The following is a 24,687-nucleotide window of genomic DNA, read 5'->3' as shown; positions in this document are numbered from 1 at the left end:
TGCTGAAAAGCTTTATGGAGATGAAGATTTCATTTTTCAGCACAACCTGGCACCTGCTCACAGTGCCAAAACCACTGGTAAATGGTTTACTGACCATGGTATCACTGTGCTCAATTGGCCTGCCAACTCTCCTGACCTGAACCCCATAGAGAATCTGTGGGATATTGTGAAGAGAACGTTGAGAGACTCAAGACCCAACACTCTGGATGAGCTAAAGGCCGCTATCGAAGCATCCTGGGCCTCCATAAGACCTCAGCAGTGCCACAGGCTGATTGCCTCCATGCCACGCCGCATTGAAGCAGTCATTTCTGCCAAAGGATTCCCAACCAAGTATTGAGTGCATAACTGTACATGATTATTTGAAGGTTGATGTTTTTTGTATTAAAAACACTTTTCTTTTATTGGTCGGATGAAATATGCTAATTTTGTGAGATAGGAATTTTGGGTTTTCATGAGCTGTATGCCAAAATCATCCGTATTAAGACAATAAAAGACCTGAAATATTTCAGTTAGTGTGCAATGAATCTAAAATATATGAATGTTACATTTTCATCATTACATTATGGAAAATAATGAACTTTATCACAATATGCTAATATTTTGAGAAGGACCAGTATGTTCATGAAAACTGAAGAACAGATAATATATCAGCTGATGTTAAAGAAATTTACAGCTTCAGCTGAGTTCTTTCAAGCATTTGAGAGTGTGGATTTTCATATGGTCTGAGATTAATATTTTTTATTATCCTACTCTCACACAGCATTTACAAGGAAGTACAAAAATCTGGAGAATATTTAATGTAATTTCAAGTTTATTTATATCAAACAATTATTTCTGTTCGCTGTCCTTTTGTTGCAGTAGATGTAGCCAATCCCAGCTCCAGCCATCTTCCCAACGGTTCAGGTGAATGTAGTTCCCCTTTTGCATCTGCGATATGATCAATGCTCTTGGTGTAAATAGGAGTAATTAGGCACATAAGAGTCTTATACCAGTAGAACTGCATTAATACAGCCGTCGTTCTCAGGGTTATTTGTCACCTGGGCGTATTTACCTGAGAAGTAAAAAATAAATTCAAATTTAAACATCTCCTACACTTAGTATGACATATTCAAAAGCTGAGGATATTATCTGTTATTAGAAAAGTGGTTATTGGAATGGAGCCCTCACCCCAGATGACCTTTCCACCCTGTGTAACCAGGCCCAGCTCGCTGACATTGACCTCTATTACTGTTCCCTTTGTGATGACCCCCAGAGAGGTGTAAAGTGGTGACGAAGGGTTCTTCTTCACTCCCAGGATGGGAAGACAGAAAGTTGCTTTCAGTTCTGGATGTGTGACGTGAGCCTTCTTAAAACGTAGACCCTAATAAGAAGATATAAATAGATGGGCACCCAAGCACATAACAAGGAATACAGAACATTTCAATTCAAACTGCGCTGTGGGCTTACCATGGGTCTGATGAAACGCTCGTACTTTGGAGGTTTTCTTGTGAAACCGTCACCGACAAAGCAAACTTTAGTGACCATCCTCTTCCAGGCTTTCTTTTGTCTCTTTCCTGTTCGGATGACTTTAAGCACTTCTGTCTCTCCTTGAGCACGAACCTTTGGCAGGGGCACCTCCCACTTGCCCTACAGAGACCATTATGTCAGTTTTCCACATATGTGTGTACTTACCAAGAATTAAACCACAGAAAGATTTTAAAATGCCACTTACAGCCTTTTCTTTCCTTTTCTGTTTGATCATGTTAGAAAGGACCTTAGCACGAGACTGTCCCTCTCTGTCCAACAAGTAGGCTGGGACTGCTCCTTCTGGGGTCTTATCATCCTTCTGCTTGGTGTTCCTCTGTTCATGCATTTTGATGCTGAAAACAATGAAACAATGAAGGGAGAAAATGTGTTACAAAAAGGAAATGAAGCAAAACAAAACAGGTCTTCCTCCTCCATACTCACGTCTTCTTCATCTGGATCTTCTCCGCATGTCTCTGTTTGTGATACAGCTTGGCCTTCAAACCAATCATCTTCCTAGCTTTGTGGGACCGCTCGTGTGCCTCTCGGCTCTCCTTCTTCCGTTTCCTTTCATGGTGGTCCAGGCGGTAGCCATGCCGCTTGCGGTGCAGCTCGATGTGCTCGTTCTGAGGCTGAAAAACAAAATACAGACATGCCATTATGTCGAAACTGAACTTTGCAGTTAAAACAGTACTGAATTTAACCTTTTACAGATTCTACTATAAACTTCTGCACAGTGTTTTAAGAAACGTGATAAAAAGATGCATTTCTAAATAGCTGTTACCAAGGACCTTGTACAATAACATCTGAAGTTAAAATATTTTTCCACTTTCTATTTTCTTTACTTAACCAAAATATTAAATAAAACTCTAGACTTGTTTAAACTTTTCCTCTTTGGCTGATTGGTTCCACACACACACATACACACACACACAAATCATGTTTTCCCTTTAACACAACCTGAAGTATAACAGTTTAATATCATAACAAATGTGGGGAAGACCAGTGAAGTTTAAATATTTCTGCATCATTCCTGTTTGCTGACAATTGTTGCACACTCAAGCAGCAAACACATGGTACATTTTCTGGTTGCTGTTTAATTTCAGGTCATTGCAAATTATCTAAATTATGTTTTGTTTTTTTAAAGAAAAATACTTTGATCTTGACAAATAGACTTCCACAAAAAAAATATATATTTATTATTATTAAATAGCAGTTTTCAGCTAAGGTGGTTTTCTCAGAGAAGACACCTTTTATTTAGCCATTCTGCACTTTATAGAGACACAGGGAGCTGCTAATATTAGCTGATAATGTTGTGATGGCTAGCACTCCTTTAATTTCCACACAATACTTTAGTTTCACGATGGAAAATTTTTCCAAACAGACACATTCATCTTTCTTTTAGGCGGGGGAAAGCATTGTAGGCTTATTTCAGCCAGCTGACCAGCAATGTGCAGCAGCTGGGATGAGAGGGGTTGAACTTCTACCATGTCTTAAACACATGAAGAATAGTTGGGTCACACCAGCGCTTTCTATGGCATCACATTACAGGGACTTTAAAGAGTAGGAAGAATATTTAAGAAGGTTTGAAAAAGCTACTTTTTCAAACCTCTCTATACCTTAACACCAGTAAGACCCCCATGCATAGTCAAGCTACAGAATTACTTTAAGCTTCCATTTACTTAGCCTTAAGTCAACCAGACAGTAGAGATTAAGCACAAATGCTTTTTACTACAACAGCCTGGGGAAAGACAAGACCTCTTTAACATGACTAAATTTAAATACAACATACAGAACAGAAAGAATACAACAAACCCCAAATTACACATTATTACTTACTGCATCTTTGAAAAAAAGTTAATTAAAGTACAGGACAAATGCCAAACACTTCTAACTCCATATGTTCTTGTCACAGGTTGTGATTCCAACCATGTTGTATCATATTTTGGGCATAAATATTATTAGATCAACTCCGAAAACATGACAAATATTATTTTGACAAAGCAGTTCTATAAATGCTAGCAACATGATTTCACTGTAATTAAGCCAACACTTTGGAGAACTTCTTACATGAGTAAAATATACACTAGAGACTGCAATAAATACCGACATGTGACAATGAAACAATAAGGTGAATTTTGAAACCCAGCCTCGTTCAGAGCAGCGCCTCTTCCCATCGCCACATGCGGACCAGAGCTAAAGCTAGCTAAAGAAAAACTAAAGAGTTAGTGTCTAAAAAAACAGTACATTAACAACATTTAGACGACTAGTTTTCTTACCATCTTATACTTAGGAAGTTACTTGTTTCAATAAATGTGTTCCAGTTGTTCACAATTGGGAGAGACACGGTGTTATTTGATTTTTTTTTGACTCAGGTTGGGGCTCTTCTGATGTTGTTTTCCCCTGAGCCGACACGTAGAGGAAGTCATCATCACGGTGAAAAAAAGATATCCGTCTTTCATTTTTCATTTTTTAAACTGCTGTTACAAAAAGTGCCGGTTATAAATAAAAAAAATTTTTCTTTTTCTCCACAAGTTTTATAATTTTTTTTTTTTGCAAAAAATAAAATAAAAAAAACGTTATTATGCCACAATGAAACAGATATGGTCCATAGATAACCAGTTTTTAAGTGAAAAATTAAAATGTAATATGCCGTTACTTTGTATACATGTCCTCAAACGTTTAAACGTCCTGAAATGTAATATAGCGACTTTACTAATAAACGCGGAACTAAATGACAGCCTACGGGTTCTCCGGGATGTATTTTGGAGTTGCGTCTTAAACGTGACTAATGAGTGACCAAAATTATTTTGCTCTCAATGGTACTTTAATACATTTCTTATCCTGTGTCGTTCATATTAATGTTTTTATTTCTTTTGTAACGAATGAGGCAACAATTCTTCGTCCTGCCTCGTTCCGTTTAAAGCCCGAACAGAAAGACATTAAGGAGCTTTTATAACAAGCAGGCAGTAGAGATGCCCGTTGGAGCCTTACACACGCTACACAGGGTCATGTGGGTGAGATATATTATAATCATATTTATTTTACATGTATGCTGCTATTAATTGATCCGTTTAATAACAGTGTGGTCCACAGGGCGGATGTTTGTTCAGAGTTGGATCGCAGAGCTGCAGATGTAGTCTGAGCTCGTATTTAAGAAGATATCATGGTGCTCTATCAGGTGTGTTTTTATTACTTACTAAAAATATTTTTTCTCAGGGTTCACATAAGATGCAGAGAAACGTTTATCTTAGTATCAGATAAAGGTATACCACTTCTAAAGGGTATTGTTGAGGCATCATTTTAAGCTTAAAAACGATTACTAAATAGCGCACTTAGAGTAAAGAATTACATTCATAAAGCATTTAGTAAACTTGGGATTTTTTTCTTCATTCTTTTAAATGTTTAAAAGTTTGGGCTGCAGTTTTTCGGATTTGCAGGGATGTCCCTCTCCATGCACCTTGAATGTAGGTGAAGTTATACCAAAAACCTTTGGATAAACCAACGCAAACTGGCACATAATTGGGAAATTTGTCATGGATCTCAACATTTTTACAAATACCAATATGAAAAGTGAGGTGTACATTTGTATTCAGCCTCCCTGAGTTTATAATTTATACCAAACCCTTTCTGCAATTACAGATGCAAGTCTTTTATGTTATGTCTTTACCAGCTTTGTCCATTCCTCAGTGCAAAAAACTCAAGGTCAGTCAGTTTGATGGATAGTGTTTGTTAACGCCACTTTTACGGGCTTGAAAAGACTCTGAACTAAGCCTCCAACAGTTTTCTTCAAGCATTGCCCTGTGTCTAGCTTCATTCAACTTCCTCCAACTCTTAAGAAGCTTCCTTTCTACTGCTGAAGAAGTTCTCATTTATAAACTCTTTTATAAAGGTCAGATTTGTTGAGCACATAATGAATAATCGTCTTCTCAACAGATTCTCCCACCTAAGCTGTGGATCTCTGCTTCTCTCATAATGCTCCCGATGCACTGCCATCTCTTGGCAGGTTTACAGTTGTTCTATATTCATTAACAATAAAAGATTTAACTAGGTTTTATTTGAGGGTATTAGACTAAAGGAGGCCATTACATTTGCACATCACACTTTTTAGACACTTTTTAATGGTGAAATATTTTAAAAACCACTTATTGTTTTCCTTCCACGTCACATAAAAGCCCAAATAAAACACATAGAAATTTGTGTCTGTAATTTTACAAAATGTAAAAAATGTAAGGGTTGTAAATAGTTTTGCAAGGTGCTAAAAAGGCTGCAGGATTTATGCAAATGACAGATTTTTCTGAGATATTTTACTGATTTTGTTTTTTTCTCTCTAAGTTGTGATGTACACAATAATTGCCTTGTATTGTGGTGGTGAATGATTAGTCAAATACTAAGTTTTTACCTTCGTTATTACTGTCACAGATGATATCAAATCACTGCGGGCTGTGCTCAACCCTGATATTTTGAAGTAAGTCGTTTTTATTCATCATCCACTTTTACTGGTGATTTCCTACACGTTTTCTTATGGGATCAGTATTAAGGTGTGGTGTGTTTCTGCAGGATCAGAAACATCGGCATCATGGCTCACATCGACGCAGGAAAAACAACCACAACAGAGAGGATGTTGTATTACTCTGGCTATACGAGGGCATTAGGAGGTGTGTGTCAGGCAGGAGCATGCAGACGTCTGTTTTCCATGTTTGAACTGTTTGCTCGTGCATGCTGGTCTGTTTCTGTCAGATGTGGATGATGGAGATACGGTCACAGACTTCATGGCTCAGGAGAGGGAACGTGGCATCACCATACAGTCAGCAGCAGTCACATTTGATTGGAAAGGCCATCGCATCAACCTCATAGACACTCCAGGTAATATAAACTCTTAAAACCTAAAATATTCAGATACAAGTGTGAAGGAGCAGCCAAGAGTGAAGCTGGTGTGCCTGCAGGACACGTTGACTTCACTCTGGAAGTGGAAAGGGCGCTTCGTGTTCTTGACGGGGCTGTTGCTGTGTTTGACGCGTCTGCTGGAGTTGAGGTTAGCAAGCAGCCGTTCTGCAGTTGTCTAGTTTGTTCAACTTTGAAATGTTTTTTACCATGTAGTTCACTTCTGTGGCCATTTAAAACCCCAACAGGCTCAGACTCTGACCGTGTGGAGGCAGGCAGAGAAGCACCATATCCCCTGCGTTTGTTTCCTGAATAAGATGGACAAGCCTGCAGCAGAGTAAGTGACTCAAATAGCGTATCTTCTGCAAGTGATGAGTTTGTTTCACTTGGTATTGAAAATAAAGCCATTTTTATTTTTCACAGCCTAAATTTCTCAATTGAGAGCATAAGACTGAAACTGAAAGCCAATCCAGTCCTTTTGCAGGTAGGGGTTCTTCTTAATTTCTTCTTATTTTTTTAGTCCAGGCAGCTAGACTTTCTTGTAAAATAATGATTAAAGAAAAAACATTCAAAAACAGTCAGAGAGCCTAAAGAAACATTGATCAAATCCCTTTCTGCCTTGCTTTCAAATGCCACGAGAAGATAAGTGGCTTTAAGTAAAAGAACATTTGAATATCTTTCTATGCATCTGATATCGTAGTATTCATAATTGAATCACCATTACCTGAAAATGACTCTACCGTTCTCATTCCACGCTATGCAGATGCTTTGTCTGCACAGATGAAGATTCGCTCCCCTCAACATACTAAATGACTGGACTGACTGACATGGTGTGGATCTGGACTTATTTTTTGATTAACTCAGCTAATAATTATTTAACCACTTGGGGGCATTCATAGAGTGTGTATGGAGCATTTAACTTTCAGCCCAAGATGGTCAGCTAATTGTTAAGTACAGGAAAACAGAAAGACAGAAAAGACAGTAACACTTAAAAACCTAATCTCCTTCAAACAGTAGCACACAAGAATCTTAAACCGTTTTTCTTAATTCACACACAGCATATGCAATGGGGACCCATTATAAATGATACATAAAATGTGTTTAATTTCTTTGTTTAGATGTGCACTGAAGGCTTTTTAGATGCAAGAACAGGCTTGATAAAAAACAGCCTTAACTTTAAAATCAGGTTATTTACATTCAGTTGAAAGGAAATAGAGCGGAGAGAGCAGGAGAAGGGTATGCAGTAAACGCAGTATGCAGTAAAGGTGTGGGATTTGATCGGGCGACTGCCTGCGTCGTACATGGGTCTGCCCTTAACCCTCAGCGCCACCAGGGCCGCACCAGACTTTAGACATTGTTACAACATTTCTTAATGGACTAAACCTTGATAGTAAAAATCAGCATTACCTTGAAGATTTTATTTGGTACTTTTTCATGAACTTTTCATAGGCAGTAACTGAACACCAGTAAAAACAGGGTGTCTTTTCTGCTGTTTAGGGAAACCTTTCATTTTTCCTTTCATTTTTTAACTTCTTGTTCAAGTTTGACATCACGGGGCAAATTTTATCTCTGCAGAGTATGTTTTACTTTAAAACCTATGTTTTATATTGTTTTTTTTTCCATCTGTACATTGACATTTTCTCTGAACGGATGGAGTTTTTGCAGACATTCATGATCAGTGCAATTAGAAAGCGTCTTTCTTCATACCTTTACATAGACTCAGTTGTACATGGATGCCCCAGCCTTATTGTGTTGCTGAGCTAATCGTTGCGTTTTTACTCAGTAAATCCCGGTTATTCATAACTTGTGCTTTCAGCGGTAACATAAATAGCCTCAAATTATTGCTGAGATTCCTAACTTAAAATTTATGTGCATAAAAGTCTAAAACTGAGGTATATCATTGGTATGCAACAAACAAACCGTTTAGTGTTTCAGACGGATGAGGAAGGCTGGAGGAAAAACACTTTAATATTTCAGTTTCTATGCCGATATGGCATGGTTATGTGAGGTTGTATTGTAGGTTTCTCTCAAATCCATCCCTGTCTTAGATACCCATTGGCAGCGGTAAGAACTTCACAGGTGTAGTTGACTTGTTAACCAATCAGAAGCTCACATGGAAGCTGACATCGACACGAGACGATGGACGAGCATTTGAACTCAGATCTCTCAGCCAGTCAGAAGATCCAGAACTCCTGCAAGCAGCCAGTGAGGCCAGGACAGCCCTTATTGAGCAGGTACACTTCCCTAAGTTTGCGGCAACAATTAGCTTTAAACAAGAATGGGTTGAGATGGGGCTTTTTTTTTTCTTTTTTTTTTACCCGAATCCCAGGTGGCTGATCTGGATGATGAGTTTGCTGAGCTGCTGCTGACAGATTGTAGTGACAATTTTGATGGCGTTCCCGTGAACAAAGTAAGTCTTCCACTGCACAGAGCCAGAATAGGACATTGTTAAGCATCATTACATGTGAACACAAACTTAACTATGACAAACATGATTTCAGCTACAGGAAGCTGTGCGCCGAGTGACCCTGGCCAGGAAAGGTGTCCCAGTGCTCTGTGGGAGCTCTCTGAAGAACAAAGGCGTTCAGCCTCTTTTAGATGCCATCACTGCTTACCTGCCCGCTCCCAACGAACGGCTCCATGACCTGGTGTGAGTGAACTGAAGCTAATATGCTTTACTGATGATAAAATACACAGGTTACATGTTCATGTCTAAATGCTTTATTAGTTAACTGAATAATTGATGTTTTATTGATCAGTACATATATATGTTTTGGGAATAAACATTGTGTATACATTTCTAAACATGTAAAACATTAAACATATTTAAAGGTTAACTTTGTATATTTTTAATGCTTTTATATTTTTTTGTATTAAAGTAAGTTTTTCACAGACCTGAATACACTGTCTGCATTGCATCATCTTAAGTGATCTAATTATTAAATTATATTGATCACATATTTTTCATAATTCCTTCTATGTTTTTTTTTTATTTACTTGATCTATATTCAATTGGGGAAAAAATGGTGGGGCACTGAATTATTTCCACACTGACACATTATACAACACAACTTCTCCTAATTTATTTTAAGAATTAGTCTTTTAAAAATGGTTTTATTATTTTTCATCAAATGTAACAGTGTTTGTCCTGCATAATCCGACAGACGGTGGTACAAAGACGACCTCTGTGCCTTGGCCTTTAAGGTTCTCCATGACAAGCAGCGTGGTCCCCTGGTTTTTTTGAGGATCTACTCTGGAACTCTCAAACCACAGACAGCCGTCCACAACTTAAACCGGAACAGCACGTATGGTGTCTCCATCCCACCTTCCCATGTGCCGTGTTTAGAGCAGCGCAAGAGTCACAAAGTCTTATCATAACACAAACTGATAGAAGTTTTCTGTTTCCAGGGAGAGGATGAGCAGGCTGCTGGTGCCGTTTGCTGATCAGCACGTGGAAGTCCCCTCAATGAGTGCAGGGAACATTGCCCTGACTGTAGGACTGAAGCAGGTAGAGCAGACCTGTCGAAATAAAGATTTTTTTTCCTACGCCTTTTTGATATTCAGAGGCTGCTAATGTTTTCTGCTTTCGCATTAGACGGTCACAGGAGACACCATCGTTTCCTCCAAGGCGTCAGCAGCTGCTGCTGCTCATCGAGCCCAGAACGACAGCGAGACGGGGAAGAAGCGTAGAGAAAATGCCGACATCGTCCTCTCTGGAGTGGAGGTCCCTGATCCTGTCTTCTTCTGCACCATAGAACCCCCCACCATGGCCAAACAGGCAGGTCGGTGCTTAAATTATTCATACCCGTTGAACTTTTTCACATTTCGTCATGTTACAACCCAATTTGAATGTGTTTTATTGAGATTTTCTGTGACAGACCAAAAATAGGTAACAATAATTGTAGAGTGGAATTAGTGTAATTAATTACCATCAGAGGTTTGTTAAAGAACCTCAATAAACAAACAATATCATAAAGACCAAGGAATACAGAAAAAAACCCAGAGTTAAACATGTTGAGTAACAAAAATCAGGTTTAGGAATCAAGAACAGGATCCTGATCCCTCTACATCTTGAATTTCAGTTTCTCAATGTTTATTCGGCAAAAAAGGAATTATTAGCCCTATAGTTTATATTTTTTCTTCCACATCAATGTTCTGCTCTGCTTTGTGTTGATCTATCTAATAAAATCCCACCAAAATACTTAAACGTTTATGGCTGTACAGCGACAAAGTGGCACTGCATGTTGTTGTGCTGCACTCCAGCAAATTTGACAGCCTTCCAAACATGTTTCTGTTTTACTAAAAGATCTGGAGAATGCGCTGAATTGCCTGCAGAGAGAAGATCCCAGCCTGAAAGTCAGAGTTGACCCTGATTCTGGTCAGGTAATACAATTTTTGGATCAGCTAGGGGGTTTCGTTTCGGGCACAGTGAGTTAACCTTTTCTTTCGGCCCCAAGACCATCCTGTGTGGAATGGGGGAGCTGCACATCGAGATCATCCACGATAGAATCAGACGAGAGTATGGCATCGAGACTCACCTCGGGCCGCTGCAGGTGGCCTACAGAGAAACCATTCTTCAAGAGGTCTCGGCTACAGGTACAGTTTTCAATGTTAGGGTGTATTTTACTGTCAGCCCTTGAAGGCTAAAAAAATCAGCTAATGCATGAACCAACTTTGGTATTTGGCTTTGTTAGACACACTGGACCGGACCATAGGGGACAGAAGGCATGTTGCGTCAGTCAATCTGACCGTCAGACCAGTGGACATCTCATGTGAAGTCGCATTTTCAGAAAAATTACAAGTGCAGATCTTACCAGAAATAAAAGAGGCTGTGGAGAATGGAGTACAGAGCTCATATCTTCAAGGTAAAAGTGGCTTCAATAAATCTGGTCTAAGCAAAATTATCATCTGACAGCCCAAACAGCAGCTTGTCTTTTTCAGGAATGCACCGAACTACACACTTTATTTCTTTCACCCAGCAGGAAATGATTTTGTCATGGATTTTTTTTTTTAGATAGAAGTGTTACAGACAGAACAATAGCAGCAGTGTGGGGTGTTCACTGACATGCAAAGATATTCATATCCCTTCAACTATTTCATTTACAACATTTTGTCACGTTACAATCTTAAACTTCATTGTCCATTAGGAATTTATATGAAAGATCAATACTAAGTAATACTAATTGCCTTATTAGGAAGTAAAAGCCGGAAAAGTGTTGTCTGAATTTGTATTAAACCCCCTTTTACCTTGATACCCCTAAATAAAATCCAGTGCAACTCATGACTTTGTGTTAACCCGCCCCCATAATACAGCTTAAAGTCTTTAGGATTATGTCTCTTACCAGCTTCTTTCATCCAGAGACTAAAGAATTTTCCCATTTTCTTTGCAAAATAACACGGGCTCAGTAAGATTGGATGGTTGGTGCATGTTAACATTGACTTTCAAAAGTGATGAGCAGTGTTTGGTTTCTGCTGCAAAAGGTCAATTTGTCACAAGAGCTGTTTCTTCTATTTGTTTGCCATGCCCGCTTCATGGCTTGTGACAGAGGGCAAACAGGACTTTTAGAGCTTTCTGCTGGTCATGTCCCCAACAGATAGATTTGTGGAGAACGAAATTAACATGGCATTAAAATAGAAATAAGAGATTGTCCCACCTAAGCAGTGGATTTGGTTGCTTTTGATCACTCCTCCCCTCCCCCAGCCTTGTACGGTTAAGGTGGACGGCCATGTCTTGGTGCAGTTGTGCCGTTATATTTTTCTGATAATGGCCTGAACAGTGCTCTGTGAGATGTTTAAAGCCTTGGTAATTGTTTAATAACCCAAACTTCTCCACAATGTTATCTCTGACCTGTCTGCTTTGTTTCTTCGATAAATTCTCGCTGTAGTTTATGGTTGTAATGTGCCGACTATAATCCTGTTGTAGTGTAAATGTTCAGCAGTAAAAGCAGGGTTAGAACATGTTTCTGTTTTAAAGCATGGGTGTAACCTGAAGTTCCTCTTTTTGTACTTTGACACCATATCTCTCGATTCCTTCTCCAGGCCCGCTGCTGGGTTATCCCGTGCAAGGTGTATCCTCTCTAATCCACAGTGTTTCTGTGGAACCAGGGACGTCGCCGGCCATGGTGTCCGCCTGCGTGTCCCGTTGCATGCTGAAGGTAAACCCAGTAAATGTTTTTCTGTTAAAACCACTACAATGTACACAGAAACGTCGCAAATGTGTGACTGTGTGACGCAGGCCCTGAGGCTGGCGGGAGGACAGGTTCTGGAGCCGGTCATGGCCCTGGAGGTGACCCTCGGAGAGGAGCACCTCAGCTCCGTATTGGGGGACCTGGCCCAAAGACGGGGGACGGTCAGAGACATCCAGAGTCGTCATGACAACAAAGTGCTGCTGGCAACTGTGCCACTGGCTGAAATGATGGTGAGACGACGCATCATATAAATAAAACCTCTGCAAGGTCTCTATGAAAATGATTCAATATTGAATCCTCTCACACATTAAAGGGTTATTCCACCGTCCTGCGCACTGTGACCTCTGGGAATGCCAGTTTTTCATTGGAGCTGGATGCATATGAAGCCATGAACCTACAGGACCAGGGCGCACTTCTTAAAAGAATGTCAGGTGTGATGTGACCGCACAAAACCAGATACATCTTTACAGTTTTGAGACTGGAAAAAGATTCTATTTATTGTCGAAAATAAAAACACGCTATTCCTAATGTGCTGTAAATAGATTTGCTGCCACTGTCTTTCTGTATAGTTTTTCCTAATAAAAACAAACACAGAAGCAATTACAATATCAGCATTTTATTTGATTTTTTTTTACAAACAATTTCACCATCAAATGGCATGTAGAAAATCAATCACATCAACATAAATGATTTGTGAATCAGAATTATTAAGTATAGTGACAGCTCTGAGGAGGACGCTTCACATTTGATTCCCTAGTTTACAAACCAACCATTAAGGTTGATAAATGTGTAGATACGCTTCCCTTCTCTGTTCCCAGACTAGCGTTTCAGAAGGGCTCATATACCTTTGTATTCATGTGGACAAAAGCTGGGAGACAGCGGCTCAGCTGGTATTCCACGCCTTATAGGAGAGAAAAAAAAAAAATTCTTAATGAGGTTTCTTGTACATAATGTAATAATATTTGGAAGTGCATACTTACACAACCAAACGACAGCGGTGAATAGAAAGTCTGCTGTAGGCGTCGCCTATGTCTGTGACCTCTTTAGCGCTCCACAGCCGCTCTGCTACAGCACTGGCTCGAGGCCTAGGAGTTATAAAAGAGTATTCTGATATTATCTGTGCAAAATATATATCGTTTATGGTGCCTTGAAATAGTAATTGCATCCCTTCAATTTTTTCACAATGTTATATTACAAAACTTCTATACATTTTAAACAGGATTTTAAATGACAGACCAATAGTGTGCATGCTGTATCAAATCTCCAATTGCCTTCTTACATATCATCCTTAAAATGCCCTTTCCACTGTGAAATCCAGTGGTTGCTGCATTATGGCGAGGAGATACCACACTATTCACGTAATTATTTGCTGAACAGTTTAAAATATATATAACTTTTTCCTGTTGCTTTGCAATTATGTGTTGATCTCTCAAACACAACTAAATCAAAATAAATTAGTTTGTGGCTGTAAGGTCAAAATGTAGCAATGAATAACTATGCCAGGCATCGTATGTATTAAATAAGCCAAGAATGACATGTTTTACCAGAGTCTTGGTGTCAAATTCGTAGCATCCACGTATTCTCCCCAAAGACAGGCCTCTCCACCAATCACAAGCTTCTTTTGCTCTTCAGTTCCTGTTTTTGTTTTTAAACATAAAGTACATTTAGCTTCCAATGCATAACCACAAGTACATTTTCCCACTCTTTATTCAGCAGGCTTACAAAGGCTTGCACAGGAGTGACAACTCTGATAGAATTTAAAAACATTTGAGCCAAATTGCAGCCAAATGAAGAAGCATCTCCTACAGTGCTGGTCATAATAACTGATTCCCTGTGTTTTATACTGAATAATTGCTAATTAATGCAAAGTAACTTGTTCTGTAACTATTTAAACATTCTTGCATAAAAAAAGTTCAGTAATGTTGAAATCATCCATAATTTTTGAGATTTGAGCCAGACTTTCTAGCTTATAGCATAAAAACCTTTTAAACATTTCCTCTGTTGCTGGATTTGCACTTGTCGTCTAGACCAGTGGTTCCCAACCCTGCTCCTCAAGGCCCCCTGTCTTGCCTGTTTTAGGTGTCTCCTTGCTGCTACATGCCTGATTTAAATAACTGGGTGATTACCAGGCTGCAGCAGCACTTGATGGCCGGAAAAGGTCATGCAATCATTTGAATCGAATGTGCTGGAGCAGCAACACATTTAAAACCTGCAGGACAGGGGGCCCTGAGGACTGAGACTGGGTCCCACTGGTCTAGACACATAAGGCCTGAAACCTAGTTTTGCCAAAACCACTGTAGAAAACACTTTGATTTGGTTGTTAAAGGTTTAATATTTTAAAGAGGTAACACCTCACTATGGGAGAACATAGAGCTCATTGTACCATCAGATGGCTCTTTTCTCTTTCCCATGATTTTTATTTTTGCTCATTAAACCGATAATCGACATTCTTTAAGAGCTGTGCTTTATTTGACTTTGCTCACCATCGCAGAAGGACTGTGGCTTATCCATGAAACGTTCTGTAAATAGGCTTGATCTATTAACCTTTGCCCATGGAATCATTTGAGTCAGCATGCAGTATAGAGTACAAGTTTTACAGTCAAGGATCTGAAACCCCTTTAAAGGCTGTTGAAACACAGGATTCAGTGTGTTTAAACTTAGACCTAATCCTGTGTTCTTGAAGAATCCACAGGCTGACAGTTGCTACTTTTCTAACTTCCTGCAGAAGCTAGCTATGTTGCAAACACCAGCTTCTATGTAAACAGGAACAAGTAGAGCTTCAGTTTCCTCGGTCTTCCAAAATCTTTTGATATTGCCTTGAATGAAAAACACCATGTTCTACATCCTTCAGCTTTCACAAGGGGTCCCTACTTCTTGCACTGATGAGGTCATAGTGTAATTCTGAACAGCACTGTTTAGGTGAAGCCTACAGCAGGCATCGCAAAGCGTTCAATGAAAGACATAACCAAAGCATAACTTAAAATTAGGGGTGCACCGATTGATCGGCCCAGATTTCCTTAATTTTGGGTGATTGGTCGATACTTGCATGTGAAATCGATTTTATCTACCTCCGCAAAACCTCAAAAAAATCACCCAGTGTCCCCTTTTGCTCAGCCATGAGAGAGGGCTGACTGACAGGCCCGCCCACCAGGTCAGGTCTGAACGTGCGTGGTTCACAACAGTTGACAACCTAAGACTGGAACATTGCAGGTGTGTTGTGACCTTATGACACCTGACAGTGTTGGTAATAAAAAAAAAAATCTGTATCAGCCAAAATCAGAATTGGCAGGTCAGGATTTTTAAAGATTGGTAATCGGTCATCAGCCATAAAAAAAAACCGCAATCGGTGCACCCTTGTATAAAAATGGGTAGGTTTCAAGCAACGCATAAAAGAAAAAATTTTTTTTTAATATCAATCATGCAGACACAAACCCTTAAAATCTTGCGGGTCGGCTTTGTAATGGCCCTGCCAGTCCTGGCCGTAGGAGATACGGTTCAGATACCAGGGAGAGGACAGCAGGGTCTTGTACCCTGCCGATGTAATATTTGCCATCTCATTCTGGTATTTCTCCTGGTTTCCTTTCCAAACGTGGATTAGTGTGTCTGGTTTCAGCTACAGAGCGCACACAAACACAGAGAGGGAGACAGATGGAAATATAAAAATCACAATGAGTTGTTCCATCTGTTCAGGGTCCCTCTAAAATGTCTGTGAATCTAAAAAGGTTGAGAACACCTTTCGTCTTGCTCTAGCTAGAGGTTTCTAACAATAGATGTTATCCAGTAGTCCCCGTAGGTTTTATCTGATCATTGTAAAACTGAAGACTGGTCAAGAATTGGGTGAAATACATAAAGCCCCACAATAGATGAGCAAAACCACCAACCACACTGCCTCAGGTTCACACAGCGGCAATCTGACTTTTATTGTCACAACTGTGCAGTTTCTTTAAAACGTTAACCTGCTGAATAAAAACGGGCCAAGAAAAATTTATTTTTCCCCTCCACCATGCAATGATTGAAGAAAATTAAAAACACAATTTTTATCATTATTATTAACAAAACTGACCGTTGAAGTTGAGCGGCTCAACCTTGTAGTACTTCTGCCAGTCCTGTCCGACGCTAATATAATCTAAATACCATGGGGCGGAGAGGATGGTGGTGTATCCTGCTGCAGTCACCTTGCTCATCTCTGTGTTAGTCCCACTGCCAATCCACACATGCACTACAGTGTCGGGCTTCAGCTGCAATTGTTACAAGCCAAACGTACATCCTTACATATTGGGGTCATAGGTTGAAAGGACAAAAGGTGAACAGGTGGGGAAGAATATAAAAAAGAAAGCAACTGTAAGCACCCACTTGGAGATAAATCTGGAAAATGTTGGTGTCAACTTATTTTTTATTTATGTCAATTTATTCATTTTAAAGTTATAAACTTGTATGGAGCTGCACGCTTTATTTGGAGAATGTGAAAATCCAAACAAGCAAATAAAAAAATCCATCTATCCATCATCTATACCCGCTGTCCTTTCAGGGTTGCGGAGGTGGGTGTTGGTACCCGTCTGCAGTAGTCATTGGGTGAGAGGCGGCGTACATCCTGGAAAGGACGCTAGTCCATCAAAAGGGCAGCAAAGAGCCACACAGGACAGAAAACCATGCATGCTCACACTCCTACATTAGGGGAATTTACAGGAACCAATTAACCCAACAGTCATGTTTTTGGACTGTGGAAAGAAGCTGGAGTACCCGGAGACAGAACCCACACGTGCACGCGAAGAACACGCAAACTCCCTGCAGAAAGACCCCCCAGGACCTCAAACCCAGTACCTATTTGCTGCAAGGCAACTGCACCACGGTGCAGCCCAAAAATTTAAAATATGCAGCAATAATAAAATGTGCATCTTTAGACAGCCCTAAAGTTTGGACTGCATGGACATCAAGAAAAACATTACGTCATTTTCTTCACCAATGGAGGCTTCATTTCTTCATCATCCTTTTCTTCAATTGTAACTACTACTACCTTCAGTGAAGGTTACTTAGGTCCATATATCAAAATAATAGTAAAACTAAATGTTGTAAAACATATTTATAAATGTAATAATCAATAATAATATTATTTCACCAGCAGTTTCACCAGATTCTTGCTTTAAATGTTATACCAGCCCATGCCTACCTTCAATATTTACATTTGTTTTAAATTTAATGCAACTATTGAAATCAGCTTCAGGATTTTTTTAAATCCTGAATCACTAAAATAAAAATATATTGTCAAAGAAGAATCTTGTTCAATCTGAGTGTCAAGTTGGTTTCTAACTTAAATATACTGCTTATGAGCAGCTACATACAAATTTGCATCTTTACCTATATGTATTTCCAGAGTGAACTGTAGCTGAGTTTAGCACAAAACTTAGAAGGTAGGAGTGGCCTCAGCAGATGCAGAGCTCTAATCTGATCAAGACGTAAAAATAAATAAAAAAATCACCATGTATATATTTGAACCCTGAAGCTTTTAGGAGCAGTAAAACTCTAATCCCATGTGCTGCAGTCTCTACCATCCTTTTTCCTATTTTCTTGTCAGGGATATTTTCTACAGTACGGCCCTGATATGTTGCTCCAACATGCCGTTAACTTGTTTGATGCCAGTTTCAAAATGTTCCTCTGAATCGACACATACAGCTCAAGTCTTAAAAATGAAAACAAATTAAAATGCTCCAATTTACATTGGGTGCAGATAATAATTTGCTCTCATTTTTTCTAATACTAGCATTTTTGTTTTGATATGACTTGTTGATAATGTGACAATACTTTCATATGGTTCCAGCTGATCATAAAAATAAACCTGGTTCGGGTGGGACAACCCTAAACAACAACAACAACAGCAGCAGCAACCTACAAGCATCTCCAAAGTCCCTTTAATAACCCTTTTCTAAATTATTGAGAAAGAAAACCAGGTTACAAAAAAAATACATTGAGGTTTAACAATCAATAAGCAAGCATTTCAATAACAACCTCTGGATTCACTTGAAAAAAAAAACTTAAAACCTATAAGAGGATACCTTAACTCCATTGTCAAAGACTTCCTGCCAGATGATGTAGCCTTTATTGGTAGTGGTGACAATATCCAGAAGTCTATCAGACAAAAAAAATAAATAAATACTGAAATTAAATTGGATCACTTTCAAAAAAAACAACCCAAAACCATAAAAAACAAAAAAAAAACACATAACCAGAATGAAATACGTACTTTTGGATGTAGAAGGATTCTAATTTGCTGTAGTCCTGTCCAAAGCCTTGCTGCTCCATGAACCTCTGAATGTCTGGGTTGGACTTCCTGTAAAGACAATCAATCAATAAGAGCCACCAACATCCGTTTGGTCTTTGAGATTGTTCAGAACATATGGGATGCCTCACCAGCACGTGAAGTCCACCTCGTCGCCTCCCAGGTGAACGTAGGCGTCGGGGAACACAGTGCTAATCTCTTTGAAGAACTGCCCCATGAAGTCATATGTGGAGTTCAGGATGGGGTTCACCGGGCCGAAGGTGCCGGAGGGCTTGGAGCCAGCGTAGCAAGGCGTGAGGAGGTCAGGTTGGCCTGAGAAGCAAACACATGGAAGTAGACATTAGGAGAACATTAAAACCAAATCCAAATGGGATGTCAACAACTAGACAACCCACCTTTACCCCAAGACTGGGTGTGCCCTGGGGTGTCAAACTCTGAGACGACCCGAATGCCTCTGAGGCGAGCAAACTCAATCACCATTTTCACATCTGCTGGCGTGTACACATGGGTGTATGGGTGGTAGGCGCCCTGTGGATATTATGATGGGTACATTTATGTCACAGCACAGCAAAATAATAAAACATTTTGGTTTGAGTCAACACAGATGAACAGTCTTGACCTTTTGACTCAGCTCTGGGAACGTCTGGCTCAGGTAAGGAAAAGATGGATCATCGACAATGTGCCAGTGGAAGACATTGAATTTATTCATCGCCATGGTTTCCTGTATAATGGAGAGAAGTAAAATTTTAAATTAAAATTGAATGAAAATAAATAAAAAAATGAAACATAATAAGACAACAAGTTTATATACCAAATTAGCCAGGAGGACTTTAATTGGAAGGAAATGTCGTGACGTGTCGAGCAAGACGCCTCGGTGAGCAAATCTTGGGAAGTCACTGATTGCTGAAGAATTGATGCTTTTCTGAAAAAGTTGCAGAAACAACCCAAGTAAGACGTTATACCTGGGTTCAGAAACAGTTCAACAAAAAGGAGAAATGCAGTTAAACTGTCCTACTTACAGCGCCATACTCGTCCTCATAGACCAACTGACTGAAAGTTTCCAGACCTCAGAAAGACGAAGAAAAATAAAATAAGGTTTAAAAAGATTATTCATAGCAAGTTCAACCACATCTGAAAAACCCCTGATGTTTGGCTGAAAGTGCCTACAGCTTGTAGTTGTGCACTCAGATTTATCCTTTATGGAAAAAAGCCATAAGAAATCCAGTTTGCAATAAGCCATGTATGATGAAACATGTATGAAACATGTGGAAGATGATGCTCAGAAGAGAGCAAATAGAACTTTTTGGCCTACATGCAAAATTCTATGGGTGGCAGAAAAGTAACACTGGGTATCACCCCAGACACACTATTTCCACAGTAAAACATAGTGGTGGCAGCATCATGCTGTGGGTATGCTTTCCATCATCACGGACAGGGGAAGTGATCAGAGTTGATGAAAAGATGGATGGAGCTAGATAAAGGGCAATCCTTGAAGAAAACCCATTAGAGATTAAGGAAGACCTGAGACTGTGTTGGAGGTTCACTTTCCAGCAGGACAACAACCCTAAACATGCAGATGGAGCTATAGTTGAAAGGTTTGGATCAGGAGTCTCAAACTCCTGCAACATTTAGAGGTGCATCTGCATCATTGCATTCTGAGAAGGTAATTTACCCATTTTGATTTAGGTGGGTTGGACCAGAGATGCAGGCCACTGGCTGAACTGGAGTTTAAGACCGTTGGTCTTAATCAAAAACATATTCATATGTTAGAACGGTCTAGTCAAAGTGCAGATCTTACACCAGTTTAGAATCCGTGGGAAGATTTTAAAAAGTAAATTAGATGCTCTGCATCCAATCTGACTGAGCTTGAGCTGTTGCTAAGTGGCTGTAACCTGAGATTGTAATGTGAACAGACTCAAGGGGTGTAAGGCACTTCAAAATCGCTTCAAAAAAAAAAAAAAAAAAAGAGAAAGGAATGAATGTCTCGATGTATAATATAAATGGCAAATCTCAAAAGTAGTGACCCATATACATACTAATTTAAAAGTTATTGAGAGATGGAGTTAACCGAATAAAAGTTACATTGTTAAAGTTACTGCAGCTCAAAGTGAAATAAAGTCAGGCTGTAGTGGTCATCTGAGATAATATTTACAAAAACAAAATATGTACTTTCATTTGATAATGATTCATAACAGGCTCATAGGTAAATACAATCCTACCATGCAGGGCTCCCCAGACCTTGGGTGCTTTCAGGACAGCGAACGGCTGATCCACAGACAGCTCATCTGCAGAAACAAACAGTTGCACTTAGCATTTCCAGTGATGGTAAAGCTTGCCAGGAGGTTAAATCGGGACCGTAAGCCATGAAACATTTAGGTCTGGGTTAATCCTGGAGTTTGCTTTCCATGTAATTTTTGCTTCCTCTTAGGCATCATGAGTAGGATCGCTGTTCCTGGAAGAGGGTGCATGCACGAGTTAAAGCACCTGATTTCTCACGATTCATGAATTCCTATTTAAATCAAATATCAGGCCAACATATTTAAGCTGTCCACTGAAAAATGTCACTGTGGCTGCTGTTGGCTGTGTACCTGTGACCCATTTACCTGATGGTATGTCTTATCTGCCCACTATCAGTCAAGTTATTTTCCACCAAGATGTAATCAGTTCCAGGAAAATATTTTTATGATTTCCAGTAACTAAAAAGCAACAGTGAGAAAGCATAAAATGATCTTTTACATTTTAATATACTAATATAACTAGATGTACTGAATATACTGATAGAACAGATGACAATTTGGATCCTTCAACTGGTATTGGGCTCCCTTATCAAAATCCATTTTAAACAGTTGGAAATAACCACCCTGTCCCACCAGGGATAAAACTCTTCACCACCGCTACACAACTTTAAAGGATGCATATCATGCTGTCACCAGGGCTGCTTTGGGACCTTCTGACCACTCTGGTCCATCTCATCCCAACCTACAGGCAGGAATTTAAAGCTTCCAGACCTGTGGTTCGGACTTATAAGAAGTGGACTGATGAGTCGAAGCAGATGTTACAGGCCTGCTTGGTAAACAGACCAACCATCACCTTGGGCAAACCCTGGATCTCGTTATCACAAATGGGCTTTCTATTTCTCGCTGTGAAATTTCCGCTATTGCTATCTCAGATCATTTCCCCATCTTTTTTTTTTTTTTTTACTTTGCAGCCACCTCTCCAGCCAGTAGACCCGTGGCAGCGGCCTATCAACGTCGCATCCTCATGTGTGCTACAGCTAAAGAGTTTACTGATGCTTTTATGGATTCACAGTTTGTTAAATTCATTGGATACCATTATGTCCTAATGACTTCCGCTCTTCTTTCAGCGACACCTGTCGCGAGATCCAGGATTCTATTGCTGCTGCTGGGCTTAAGCATCCTAAACATAAAGCTGAGCCCTGGTTACGCAACAGCACTGTACGTGACCTCAGGCGAAAATGCAGCAAGGCTGAACAGTGACAGCCGACAGTGGAGGGAGGACAAACTGCACGCATCTCTGGTTTTATTAAGGAACAGTCTTACATCCACCTACATCTGTTTTGTTGGACGCTTCGGCTGCTACCTGTGAGAAGTTTCTGTCTCTTTATGTTGGCGTCTGAAACTGGTCCAGAATGCACCTGCCCGGCGTCTTACGGGTACCTCCAGACGAGAGCACATCGTTCCCGTTTTATTTTCTTTATACTGGCTTCCTGTCTGTTTTAGAATAGATTTTAAACTTGTACTGTTCATTTTTAAAACTTTAAATGGTTTGGCCCCATCTCATTTATCTGATTTGTTGTGTTTTGTGTGTGTGTGTGTGTGTGTGTGTGTGTGGTAGATCCCTGAGGACTTCACCCCAGTTTTTATTGAACGTTCCAAGGATCAAGTATGTACATTGGGGTGAGCGGGCGTTCTCAGTAGCAGGTCCTAGACTGTTGAAGCAGCTCACCTTTTTAAATCCCAACTTAAAACCTTTTTATTCAGAAAGGCTTGTAATATCCAGTAGTTTGGTGGCACTTTATCCTAGTGTTTTGTTTTATTGTTATTCCTGTTGGTTGTTTAATGTTTTTTCCGTTATGGAACGTTTTTCCTTTTATGCATGAAGTATCAAGCACTTTGGTTGCCCAGTCGGCTGTTTTAAAGCGCTATACAAATGATTAAAATGAAATAAAAAGAACATGTGATTCAAATAAGGCAGATAAGTGCTGGACATCATAAGTCAGGAAATGGCAACAAGTAATGGCTATTCACCTGAAATAACCAATTTCTGTATAGATCAAAACCAATTTCATCTGTGTCACACAAGACTGGAACCAGGACCCATAAGAGTCTTGCTACAACGCAGATTGAGTGGAGTTGTAAGAGAGGAATAATAATGAAAAACAAAATAAAAAATCTCCAAAAGGTCACTATTTCGGCTCTGCAGCAGAGTGGAAAACCTATATGGCTTATGATGCTATGCAGAAAACCTCTCATACCCACTGCCAAGTACGGTGGAGGATCTGTGATGCTGTGGGCCTGTTTCTCTTTCAGATGCACTCAGAACCTTGTTGGAATGAACAGCATCATCAGCTCTAAGATAGGTGGTGAATTTGGACAAATCATAAAATGGGTCATGGCCGGGCCTTTTAACAGAACGATCCATCACATATGGCCGAATCAACACAGAGGTGGTTCACCACACAGAAATCTAACCTTCTTCGATGGTCATCTCAGTCATCAAATCTAAATCCTGTAGATAACATGTGAGCTGAAGAGAGGGGTGAGGAGGAGAGGACCCAGGAATCTGGACAATCCAAGGAGAATGTGCAAACAGAAATGGTCAAAGTTGCAATTTTCTGCTTGACTTTATGCAACGCCAATTAAAGTTTCATTCATTTTCACAGTTTTAACAGATCTTCACCTCAGGTTGATCAGTAAGTGTGGAATGTGCTGTAACCCTTTTGAAGAATTAATAACAGCAAAATGTTAATTTACTAATTTTGCTTAATCAAACCAAACTGTTTTTTTGTTTTTTTTGCATCACATAGTTTATTAAACTGAAGAATGCTCCAAAATACATTTTTTGGCGAGTGGGTGGTGAACTGATGCTCCCAAAAACTAAAGTTCATCAAATGCAGCTTAGTACAAAATAGAGGAAATCATATAACAGGGATTTTAAAGAGCTGATCCAGTCAAACGTAACAAAGTTCTGTTTTCCATCTGTGCCGTTTAGAAAAACACGATATCAATGAGGAAATGAAGAGACTCACATGACTCATCAGATGACACAGTGGGGTAACCGTCACACTCCGAGTCAGGTGATGTGATCCACACCTGCAGTTCCGGCAGCTCCGTGGGGTCCGTTCTCACGCTTTTATTCACCTTCTGCTTTTTAACACCCCCAAACAAGTATTCATAGTACCTGCAGAGAGACAGCAGATAAAGTGCAAACAGGTCCGTGAATGCATCACGACACTGACTGAGGAAACAGAAAGAAAAAGCAACCCCATCCCTTCAGACCTCCTGTAGGCCAGCTGCAGGAGGCTGCAGCTCGCACCGGCCCTGGACTCTTTGGCATCAATGATTCTGAAGCTGGAGGAGCTTAGTTTGAAGGAAACCTCCGAGATCTGTACTTTCTGCGGCAGAGGCCACAAGGAGCCGTGTTTAGAGGGCTGAAAAACGAGCTGGGGCTCCTTGTCGACGTCGTTGTTCTGAAGCCCCCAGCAGGAACCGAGAACCAGCAAGATGAAGGTAACTCCCACCTGGCCGGCCATGTTGACAACAGAACTGTGAAGTCACAAGACCTGGCCGACAACAGGTTTATATGGAAGCAGCAGGG

General features: G+C 39.9%; 3 protein-coding genes across 7 annotated transcripts; 1 reads left to right on the top strand and 2 right to left on the bottom strand.

Annotated features, from left to right (window-relative positions):
• Positions 1-793: 793 nt before the first annotated feature.
• nsa2 (NSA2 ribosome biogenesis homolog (S. cerevisiae)) lies at positions 794-3,940 on the bottom strand. Its single transcript, XM_047373038.1, has 6 exons — positions 3,783-3,940; positions 1,948-2,135; positions 1,712-1,859; positions 1,447-1,626; positions 1,168-1,360; positions 794-1,051 (listed from the first exon to the last, which is right to left on the bottom strand). The coding sequence occupies exons 1-6, from the start codon at positions 3,783-3,785 to the stop codon at positions 984-986; spliced, it is 780 nt and encodes a 259-aa protein (XP_047228994.1). The 5' UTR covers positions 3,786-3,940; the 3' UTR covers positions 794-983.
• A 332-nt stretch (positions 3,941-4,272) lies between these two features.
• Positions 4,273-13,181, top strand: gfm2 (GTP dependent ribosome recycling factor mitochondrial 2). Of its 4 annotated transcripts, none has more exons than XM_047372569.1 (20): positions 4,274-4,520; positions 4,600-4,684; positions 5,926-5,971; positions 6,064-6,161; positions 6,244-6,369; positions 6,450-6,538; positions 6,636-6,724; positions 6,811-6,871; positions 8,436-8,621; positions 8,717-8,797; positions 8,889-9,037; positions 9,552-9,692; positions 9,796-9,895; positions 9,983-10,169; positions 10,694-10,770; positions 10,845-10,983; positions 11,082-11,252; positions 12,427-12,542; positions 12,623-12,805; positions 12,889-13,181. In XM_047372569.1, the coding sequence occupies exons 1-20, from the start codon at positions 4,479-4,481 to the stop codon at positions 13,015-13,017; spliced, it is 2,295 nt and encodes a 764-aa protein (XP_047228525.1). In that variant the 5' UTR covers positions 4,274-4,478; the 3' UTR covers positions 13,018-13,181. The 4 variants fall into 4 exon arrangements, with proteins under 4 accessions (XP_047228526.1, XP_047228525.1, XP_047228529.1 ...); XM_047372573.1 differs by having other exon boundaries at positions 4,275-4,516; XM_047372572.1 differs by having other exon boundaries at positions 4,275-4,516; positions 4,588-4,684.
• Positions 13,176-24,687, bottom strand: hexb (hexosaminidase B (beta polypeptide)). 2 transcript variants are annotated; one of them, XM_047372574.1, is made up of 14 exons: positions 24,369-24,687; positions 24,119-24,270; positions 21,069-21,134; positions 19,869-19,915; positions 19,661-19,771; positions 19,469-19,570; positions 19,245-19,377; positions 18,981-19,161; positions 18,814-18,900; positions 18,626-18,698; positions 16,008-16,188; positions 14,120-14,210; positions 13,556-13,660; positions 13,176-13,476 (listed from the first exon to the last, which is right to left on the bottom strand). In XM_047372574.1, exons 1-14 carry the CDS (start codon positions 24,620-24,622, stop codon positions 13,413-13,415), a joined length of 1,647 nt encoding a protein of 548 aa, XP_047228530.1. In that variant the 5' UTR covers positions 24,623-24,687; the 3' UTR covers positions 13,176-13,412. The 2 variants fall into 2 exon arrangements, with proteins under 2 accessions (XP_047228530.1, XP_047228531.1); XM_047372575.1 differs by lacking the exon at positions 16,008-16,188 and adding an exon at positions 16,639-16,813 and having other exon boundaries at positions 24,369-24,684.

This window comes from Girardinichthys multiradiatus, chromosome 8 (assembly GCF_021462225.1).
Source record: "Girardinichthys multiradiatus isolate DD_20200921_A chromosome 8, DD_fGirMul_XY1, whole genome shotgun sequence".
In the NCBI taxonomy this organism is placed as follows: domain Eukaryota; kingdom Metazoa; phylum Chordata; class Actinopteri; order Cyprinodontiformes; family Goodeidae; genus Girardinichthys; species Girardinichthys multiradiatus.
This window is presented reverse-complemented; position numbering and strand designations above follow the sequence as displayed.